We start from the raw sequence: 10,513 nt of genomic DNA on the forward strand, positions 1-10,513 counted from the left end.
GCACACGCGCGCACGCACACACACGTACACATGCACGGCAGATGCCAGCCTGCTTGTCACCAGTCATCGTAGCAGTGAGGGCACGAGACAAGTGGGGGAAAGCAGATGACAGAGCTGCAACCAGAAGGCGTGGAAAATAGGTGCAGGGCGCTCGCCCACCCACCCGCGCTCTTGTGCCTTGGGAAAATGGTCGCCACTGATGATTAGAGAGCCAAGCAAGCTAAAGCCACCTTCCCTGAGACACTCTCGGTGTCAGAGCGGTGCCACCACCAGTGCTGCCCCTGCAGGATCTGCAGCCCACCAGTGACTGGGAGGGGAGGGTGAGATTTTGAGTGAGCAGCAAGCAGGCGGTTTGGTTTGGGGGGAGAGAGAGGGAAGAGAGTCTACAAGCAGAGGACACAAACGTACAAGCTGGGTGGTTTGTACCGGCCTTTCTTGCGCTTTCTCTTTTGACCCTTCCCCTTTCCTCGCTTTGATTTTCTGGAAGAAAAACAAAAAAAAAAAAACAGAGAGAGAGAGAGAGAGAGAGAGAAGGAAAGAAAGGGAGAGAGAGAGAGAAAACGGAAGAAAATGCAAGGAAGAAGAGAAAAAAAAATACAGCCATGTGCCTTGCTGGGAGGGGGGAAGCACATGAGGCAGGACCGGAGGGCAAGTCCCGGGGCCGAAGCACAGATCTTCACCTCGCACACACATTCACCGGCCCTCCTGCGCTCCTGCCAGCACCACAACCAGCCTGCCCACAGCCAAGCCAACGCCCCCGGACTCGGCAGAGACCACCTCCAGCGGGGCTGCTGCCAGCAGAGGTGGATCTGCTGGAGCCTCCGAGGGGCACCCCGGCCCCCTCCAGAGAGGGGCAGTGGGAAAGGGACAGGGGGGAAGGGGGAAGGAACAGAGAGCTTTGTGAAAGCATCACGCAACAGCAGTGAGTGCAGACAACCATTCCAGGTGACAAAGGTGGGCGCACGCTGACTGACAAGAGGCAACCTGAGCGGAGGGGCTCTCCCCACGGGAAAGGAAACCCCCTCTGACCTGGTACACTGCCTGGCACTGGGCCCGGGAGGGGCAGCCGAGCTCCAACAGCTCTGCTGCAGGGCTGGTGGCAATCCTGCCTTGGGATGGGGGCAAAGGGGGCCTGGCCTCAGCACCCCAGGGACAAGGGGACAGACTTCATCTATGCAGCAGCGCCATGTGGGAGAGGGCTCTCTAGCCCAAAGGCTCTGCTCACCCACCCCACCTCCTGTCTGGGGTTTGGAGGACTCCAGGAGACCTCGCTGGATGTTGGCTACTATCCCCTCTGGCAGCCTCCATCCTGAGTCCTGAAGGGGAAAGAGGAAGGCCCGACCTAGTTATGACACCCAGGAGATAACCAGCAAGCAGCTTTCAGATCATCCCTCCTTTCCCTCCCTCCCCTCGCCTTCCACGTGGCTCTGCCAAACAGAAGAGTGGACAGAGCCAAAGCACTGACTCTCTTCTGAAAAATTCACCAGTTCCTTCTGACTCTTGGGCAGGAGCTGCAACAGGCAGGGGCCAGGACGTGCTGGCCTGGATGCTAACTGTGGATCCCTGCAGGCCAGTGACAGCACAGGGAGGGAGAGAGGGAGGCTGGAGCCTGCGCTGCTCCTTGAGCCACGTTAGCACAGGAGCAAGGGAGAGACATGCAAGGAGAAGGCCCTAGGCAAAGCACCAGGGCTTGTCAGGCAAGTGAGCTGCAGCACTGTGGCAGTTCAGCAGAGGCTCCCTCTTCCCTGGCACGGCCCACCTCGGGAGGGAGCTGTCAAGGGGAAATGAGGGGACAAAAGGGAAAGCAACAGAGGTGTTTCTCAGGCCCCGTTCAAGGTGTCTCACTGGAACGAGTGTTAGAGCATCAGCTCGCTCCCAGCCTCTGCCCTACATGTCAGGAGTCACAGGGAGGCGGTGAGGGGAAGAAAATCGACCTGAAGGGAGGAGAGGGGCACCAATATAACAGGACTTTCAATCCAGCACAAATCAAAGCACACCAATCTCTCCCATCCCTTCCCTTCCTTCCCCGGGGAATGCAGAACCAGCAAAGAGCAGGCAAGGTGCTGTTAGAACAGGAAAGGGAATGCAACACAGTCCGGGCTGGCTGCTTCACCCACGCCCCATCCTCACCAGAGTTCACACAGACCCAACTCTCACACATCTTCAAACCACAGAGCCACGCAGACCGACCGTCCCCAACACAGCCCTGCACAGAGAGGAGTGCTGGCTGCACGCAGCCCGATGCAGCCAGGAGCAGATCTGCAGGGGAAGGAGGAGAGGCTGGAAGGCAGCTAGAAATAACACAACCACCAGGAGAGGGGTGAAAGAAGTTCTCTCACTCTCCCGCTTGCTCTCTCTGTCTGTTTCAGCCTCATCTCCCAGTATTCCCCCCCTTCCTCTCCAGCTCTGCACCTCTAAACAGCAGAGTCGCTATCCCAGCCATGTGCAGTCCAGCTGACCCTCTCGCCCAGAGAGGTCACTCTTTTTTTTTTTTTTTGATGTTATTCCACATTTTGTGATCATCCCTGCAACTCCCGCAGGACAAGAGCTTGTATCTCTACTTTTCACAACCTTTTTACTTTGAGGAGGAAGGAAAAGGAAGGTTGCGCCTTAACCTCCTCCAGGTCACCAGAGTAAATCCATCAGATTGAAAAAAACTCTCATGAAAGGCTCCGCCAAGACCCGGCTAGGACATCCACCTCCCTTTATACCCTCCCAGGCCCCCAACCAACCAAGACCAGCATCACATCCCACTTGGCATCAGTCCTGCCTGCAACAGGTCTCTATAGCCACCTCTCCCTGTAGCCAAGCAGAGTTCCTACCCAAGCTGCTGTGAAAGAAGCCAGCAAGTACTCACTCAAGCAGCAAGAAAAAAAATTAATAATAAAGAAAGGCAGCAATTTGCAGTAACCAGAAACACCCCAGAAAGAGGGAAGGGAGAATGGAGGCTGCACCTTGAATCCATTCTGGTAGGACACACACGACGGGACTTCCCTGACTCGGGATAAAGCATTAGGAATGACTGCCATGGCTGTGGGTCATGCAAGCTCCAGGTCTGGGGTATGAAGGAAGGACCATCAGATCTGGGTTTCTGTGCCCACCTGGAACGGATTCAGAGCGTCGCCCCATGCACTACCATATGCCATTTCCAAAAACACCTTCTCAAAGTGAGCATCTCCAACCAAAGAAAAGGGCAAGGGGCAGTGGGGAGAGGAAACACCAACCAACCACCAAAAGAGAAAGGAGGAAAGGCATGTCACTTACTTTTCTTGTTTGTTTTTGACATCTTTCTTTGGTCTGTGGGGGAAGAGAGAACAAAGGCATCATTAGAAGGGAGCTTACAACACATGCTTCCAGTATTATCCCCAGTTCCTGCCAAGTCCAGGGAAGGACATGTACAGCTGGCACTGCAGGATGCCCATGGCAGAGGTTAAGTAGTCCTTCTCAAAGTGCTTGCTCTCTTTTTGCACCTCACTGGCAGCCAGTGCCAGAAGAGCCCATGTTGCAGGCTAGCATAGTCCACCTGTGATACGTAGAGATGGAGGAGCCTCGCCAGCAAAGGACTTCTTTTCCCAGACTCAGCCATTCCACTGCAAACTGACTGAGAAGACTGCAGAAGCCTCTGGAGAACAGTCCCAACCCAATGGCAGAAAAAAGGCTCGGCTCAGAGTAAGTTTACTGCAAGAGGAACCAGTGCTGCTCCATTCTCACCTGCAGTCACATCTACTGTGCTGTAAGAAGCTCATGTGCGCTATGTGCTGACTCTGATGGGGTTTAATTCTCATGATCTGGAATGAAAGAAACAGAGAGGGTCACTGCCCATTCACTATTTATATTCACAGCTCCAAATCAGCCCGCTGCGCGGCGAACCATTTGCACCCCAGGTGCTCCTGGGAAGAGCATGGCACAGTGAGCTGGCTTTGAGGCCCCGTTCTCCCAGTCAGGGAAGGCCTTTGATCACAAGCAAGCGGCAATACCAGGCTCGTGCCAAAGCTCTGTTTGCTCATGCATGCAAGGTGCCAGCACTGGTGAACTGCCTTGGAGACAGGCATGGGAGAGGGCGTAACACCATAGCAAGGTTCTCCCTGAGCCATCCCTGGTTGATGCTAGAGAGGCGGTAATGGAGCATCCTGCCGGCTCTCACGTAGAAACATGCTTCAGTCTAACGCAAAGGCCCAAAGCAAAAATTCCATACGCAAACCCCTTTCCCTAAGCCACCATTCCTTCCCAGCTGACATCTCACTTCCTCAGTGACTTGACACACAAAGTAAATCTGGTGGTCTGTGCTCAAAACAGCCCTGCAGAGCCAGATGTTGCCCATCCTCCAGCCTCAGGTGCCTTCAAGGAAGTTATATTAGAACCTACGTGTGTATTGTCACAGTCTCTCAAACCAGAACCTAGCTGGACCACTAGCTCTAGCATTTGCACCAGAGATCTGCTCAGGTGCCTCTGACCCTTCACAGGCATGCGGGCATACCAGCCAAAAACTGTAATTCAGCAAGGAATAGCAGGAAGAAAACCATCCCTAGCTACACCATGCTAGTGCACTCTGACCCAGGCTGCAGCCCACAAGTGGAAAAGCAGCGTGGGGAAGCATGGAAGGGCAGGTTCTCCACCTCAAATGACAAGTATAAAGAGCTTGCTGGTTAATCACTTAGCCCTGCATGTCTCTCATCCACATCAAAAAGTAATGGCAATATTCACAGTGGCCATTCAAGGGGCTGAGGGACAAAAGTAGGTGAGGGAGCTATGGGTTAAGGGTAATGGGCACCAGCACCATTGTGGACACAAGATGGGATCCAGACTGGCAGTCAAGGACAGTGACAATTCTCTCTAAAGCAGAGTTTGCATCTTCCCCACGTGCCCAGCCTTTGCTATCACAGCCATCTCCCTCCCTTCCAAGGAATGAATTCAGTAGCCTCCAAACAAAGGAGGAGGATGCCCAGAGGCAGAAAGGCTTTTCCACTGACACTGAAGCAGTGTGTTTCTTAGAGCCCCTTTCCACCCCTGCTGTGCCAATGTAGCTAATGACCCAAATCCCCTGCTCTGTTTGTAAAGGCTGACCTCACATGCCCTCCAGGAGAGAGCACTGACAGGCCTTCCCCTTTTGCCCTGCTCAGCTGCCTTCAGAGCAACAGCTGCATGGACCAAACATGGAGTTCAAGTGGAGCAAGGGCCCAAGGAGTATCTTCTTTGGGGCCTCAGAGATAACAGCATCACAAATGCTCCTTTACGTTCTCTAAGCATAAAGTGCTCCTTTGCAGAATTGCTCCTTTGCATGCTCCTAGTTCACTAGCAAGATCAGAGCCAAAAAAAACAGATTCTCCTCTTAGCCTTGAACAGACATGGGCAACTCATCCTTTAACCCCGCATGGTGTAATGCTGGGCACAAGGGTCAGGAGAGAGGTGAGCCCTCCTGATTCAACAATCTCCAGTTCCCTGGAGTAGGCTGCCCTTCCTCTGAATTAGCTGGGACTCAGGGTGGCTGTGATGTCTGACTTGCTTCCTTCCACCCAAGCATGCCAGCTTGCAAGCTGGGCCCTCACCTCCATCGTGACGTTGTACACATCCACAGGGACACATTCTAGGCCCTCATCGCCGCAGCAACCCGCACATCTCATCAGAGGCACACAGGATGGCTTGAATATGTACTCCACCTCATCAGGATACTCCTGGAAAATGTCCACCAGGGTCTCAATTGTCCTGCAGAAGCTGCGTTCGTAGACTTCCAGGAATTTGATAACTAAAAGGAGGAATGGAGGGAATAAGTTAATGAAAACTTAGCTCAAGAATGTCTAGTGCTTCGCCCCTTAAAACGAGCCAGGCAGTTGCAACACATCTACCCTGTACTCTTCACCAACAGTCTTGCAGGCCTAAGTCCTTCGTCTCTGCCCTACACACACACACACTAATCAAGCAGGGAAGAGACAGTATCTTCTCACCATTGCTTCACGGAAGAGCCAAGATAGACCAGAGAGCCTCTCTACTTGCCTCCCTGGCACCATGATGCATCCCACAGCTGCCTCCTCCCCAAAGCCCTTCCCCGCTATCTCCTGTACTCTCGGATATGCTGTCACTAAGCATATTAGCTCAGCCAAAAAACACCTGAGGCTGCTGCAGACGATCTGCACTCTGGATTAAGGCCCTTCACTGGTTTGCCTTTTATGCCCTTTCAAAACAGCCAGTGGATGCCCTACTGGGTTTCAGAAGGCAAGGGGATAAGCCAGAAGCATCCCTTCTACAGACCTTGGCTCAGAGACACTTCTGAGAACGAGCAGGGGGTTCTGAACCGTGCACCCACGCATCTTCACTCTTCCTGCCAGTTACCTCTTCTGCCCATGCAGAACATCCCACCTCAACAGGCCACCTCCGAACCACAACAGCACCTGCTACAAGTCACAGCCTCCATGTCTCCACACTGACCACTTTCCCAGACCGAGGAATCAAGCCACCCACTGAAAGATTCAAAGCAAGCCCACAGCACCCCCAGGATTAACTAAACCATACGCTTGGCTACTGAACCACAATGAGGCAGTGTGGGAGGGGGAACAGGGTGGATCTGCCATTATCCCCTGCAAATGGAGCAAACACGAACTGCTTGAGATCTGTGCTGATTTCACAGGCGTTTCTCAATGTTTCCCAGTCTCTTGCCAAAGCTTCATTTTGCTGCTTGGTCAAGGGTTGGAGAGATTTAGAGAGATAGGATAGATAAGTACACACGCACAAAACCCAGCTGCTAGTAGAGTTCTGCAAACAGGGAGTACCTGGAGCCCTCCAGGCCTCCTAGCTCTACCAACACACAGGCAAAGGAGGATGTCTCAAACGGAGCAGAGGATAAGAGTATGCACAAAGAGACAGTACCTGCCCCACGCTGTTATGCGGTATAATGATCCACCTGTACAGTATGCAGAGTCCTGCAGCACCAAGGTTGATAACTCAAAGTGATAAGCTCAAACTGCTTACATCATGGAAAAAAAATGGTCTCCAGTAAGCGTTTCTAAAGTGCCCTGAACTTGTGACAAACTGGCATAAAGGTTACTTTGCCACAAAAATGCAAAAGCTGCAGGGCTCGGAGCTCACAGCCTGCAGTTAATTGTTGAAAGTTAATTCTAGGTCATACAGAGCTGACAGTGCCACAGTGCTGAGAGCGGGTACAAGAGGGGAGGAGCTTCCGTCCAGGGAGTTTGAAGTGTCACAGAGTGTGAGCAGCTATTAAAAGAGAAAGTGGCTTGTGAAAGGGAAATGCAGCCTGGCAGGCATGGACTGCTTGTTGGTATTCCTCGTCTAGAAGACAGTATGTTTCTGTTCCTTGTCCCTTCCCTTCCTCTTCCCTCCTCCCCTAACTGCAGTATGCCTCCTGTCTGTTCTCCTATCTTGTTTGCGGCTACCTCCTTCTTCCTGTTCCCCTTCGGAGTGACCTTCATCACTGCCTATGTCCCAACAAGTTGAACAATTTAATATGTGGGAAATTCTGCAGGCACAATGACAGTCACCGAACTGCACTGTTGATTATTCACACTGTGCCGGCAGAAAGGATCTGGGAATTCTGGCAGTAAAGGCACAGTTCTTGATAAAAATTCTTACAGACCTATGTGGAGGGGAGGGAGGGAAGACAAGAGGAAGGAAAGTGGCAGTTACCTGTGCAGGTCAAATGCTGCTCACTGCAGTAGTCTGGGACATAAAGGAGGCAGAAACCGAAACAGAGTAGAAAACTGAAGTGAAACTGATTCACGTCTGCCACGCTTCCTAAATGTTTGCACTGCGCAAGCAGCCGGATTACACCAGATAATCCAGACTACAGATTGGCCACAGAACAGCACATTCAACTTCTTTTGCAGAGCCTTTACTTTCAAAGCTGCACCCTGACGACTACACTTGAGATCTGGGAGATTTCACAGGACCAAATCCCTTCCTGTAAAAGATCTGGGAATTTTTGCCTTTGCTTTAGCATGTGATAATTTCACAAAATCTGAATCAGTCTCTGAAAAGGAAACGGGGGAACCTTCTCCAGCCGCTGGACAGAAAATCCTGCCGCAACAGGCATGTTGCTTTGATTTTGCTGGACAGACAGCATTCACACAGAGACCGTGCAACGCTCCACAGTTCATTTGCACAGTCAGCACCCACCGCAGAGTGCATGACTGAGGTACAGCCATCCTCAGAGCAAAGCCCTGCCCCTGCTACCATACCTACACTTACTCCTATGTGCCAGGAGTCATATTCACACTTTCCCAGGCTGATTCAGTCTGTGCTTCTTCTCCATTGGTTGTGTCAGGGACGGAAGGAGGTCTTGTCTTTCATGGGGAAACACAGGAAGGTCACTGAAGGACTAACACCACTTCGCCTGCTCCCTTCCTGCAATTTGGGCTTCAGCCCACCTTAAAAGTTAATCCCGCATTTAACCCACACCCCTACCCTGAAAAACACCTCCAGATTTGAGTCAGAGGTTCTTCTCTGTGAATGGAGGGGGAAGTAAGGTTAAAAGCCAGTCAGGGCCCACATTAACTCTTCAGGGCAGACATAGCCACAGCAGGTAGGATTAAGTCCAAATTTGGAGCAGTCGAGTGGGAACATGCTAGACTAGAAAAGGAGCAAGTCTGTGATCATTTTGCCTCCCTCTCCATCAATGGCTCAGCAGCAATACAGACACACTGTTCTTTCAAAAATAAAAGTGCAGCCACAAGTACTGGTGGTTTCCTTTATTTATACCAGAAAATCTTTTCTCGTGGAACAAACAAAGAGTGTTTGTCTGACTCCTCTACAACTTCCCGTGCCACAAAACATGTGGAAGGCTCTCTGGAGCACAAAAGGGTAGGGGCTGAAGCTAAAATTACAGTCTCCAACCAGAGTAAGTCCATCCCAAATAAAAGCCTGTCACAGCTCAACATCTCGGAACAAGCACAAAATGGCCAAAGATACAAAATCACCTTTCATCCCAACCCCAAAGCCCCCCAAGAGCTTCAGTGGAAGGAACTTCAGGACTGTGCTTGTAGAACAGAGGCACATCACCATCTCCTCTTCACAGAGCAGAAACTGAGGTACTGAGAGAGGACCTCTCCAAGGTCATACAGCAGGACAGAAGTAGAGCCAGGAAGGTAACGTCAAGAGTCCTGATTTCTAGCACACAGATGTATCTGCATCGCAGAACCAGAAATAGCACCAGGGCAATAGCACCAAAGCCTCACCGCTCATATTGCCAGACCACCTTCTCCCACGATCCCAACAGCCTTCTTGTGACAGGGAATTAAAATATGTTTGATTTTCCTCTCCAGGAAGGTAGTCGGACACAACAAATGGCACAGATGAGGACACTAGCTCTTTTCTACCAACAGCAGAGGACTGGTTACCAAAATAAGCCTCACAGCAGGCTTCATCTTGATCCCTCTGGAGTCACTGAACCTTCTTCTGTTGACTTCAGCAGGAGCAAGGGTCAAGCGCAACAGGCGGCAGCCCGACAGCAAATCAGAAATTTTGCCCATGCAAAACTGCACCTATCGCAAACACAGGCTGCCACAAACCTCTGGCAACGCACATGCAATTGCCACACCAGTAAAGTTACAGAAATTTAAACCGAGTGTGACAAAAAAAAAATCTGGGCCCACACTGCTAGAGCCCTCTGCTGACCTCCAGCTGGAATAACGCTGGAGGTCACAACCCGTGGGGACCCTACAAGACCTCTGCCAGACCCTGCCACGCAGCAAGTCGTCTGCTCTGCTGCGAAGGTACGGGGAAGACACGGTCAGGATGGTCTTAAAGCAGCTGATGATCACCTCAGCCTGAAGGCTCCAAAGTCCACAGCCCTTTTACCCCACTTCTGAACTGAGGACTGCGGACAGAACGCCAACCTCCTGCAATGCACAGGGCTCCAGCAGACAGGCCACTTGCAGGAGGTGTCTCTGACTGAGCTGGGGGCTGACTGCTCTTCTGCTCTACATTTACTTGCCCAAACCAATGAGGCAGAGGTCACTGTCACAGCCTGGTTTTTGGGCAGCCGGAGAGACACAAAATCACAACGGCTGCAGAGGCACCACCTTGTTTCCTCACCTGGCAATGGTTCCAGCCATTCTGGACCACCAGCAACGAATTAAGCAGGACCTATCGGATCACACTGCTGTCCCCTCAATCTGCTAAGCCTGCTAGCTCAAACCAGAGTAAAAGGGTGTATTTTTCAAGCCTGGCTCCATCCAGCACTTAGCAATATCCTCATTTGGGGGGTACCTGGGACAGTCAGGAGGCACAACTCCGGAAAACCACCCTGGGCTGCCCTTTTCTCCTTCTCTCCCGCCAAAGACCTGCCGCCTGGCCGTGTGGGGGGAGCTGGGGCACCGCTTCAGCCTTTGTTCGGGGATCAGCCCTGGCCACCCAGCCGGCCACCGCAGCGGTGAAGATGACAAATCCCTTCCTAGGGCACTGTGGCGAATCTCTGGCAAACTGTTCGCCGCTACTCAGCTCTTTGTGTGTGCGCGTGTGTGGAGATTGCATATATATATATATAAAACCCAGCGTGTGTATG

The 10,513-nt window shown here is 52.0% G+C and overlaps 1 protein-coding gene across 1 annotated transcript in view; it reads right to left on the reverse strand.

Annotated features, from left to right (window-relative positions):
- The window catches only part of VEGFA (vascular endothelial growth factor A), a gene marked incomplete at its 5' end in the record, with an annotated part of 9,101 nt that extends 3,358 nt beyond the window's left edge, over positions 1-5,743 (reverse strand). The window contains 4 exons of the mRNA XM_010080763.1: positions 409-480; positions 3,265-3,297; positions 3,712-3,788; positions 5,547-5,743. Of these exons, the coding sequence (XP_010079065.1) occupies positions 409-480; positions 3,265-3,297; positions 3,712-3,788; positions 5,547-5,743 (379 nt within the window). The remainder of the gene's footprint in view (positions 1-408; positions 481-3,264; positions 3,298-3,711; positions 3,789-5,546) is intronic.
- Positions 5,744-10,513: the final 4,770 nt, after the last annotated feature.

Source organism: Pterocles gutturalis, unplaced genomic scaffold (assembly GCF_000699245.1).
Source record: "Pterocles gutturalis isolate BGI_N339 unplaced genomic scaffold, ASM69924v1 scaffold37494, whole genome shotgun sequence".
Classification (NCBI taxonomy): Eukaryota; Metazoa; Chordata; class Aves; order Pterocliformes; family Pteroclidae; genus Pterocles; species Pterocles gutturalis.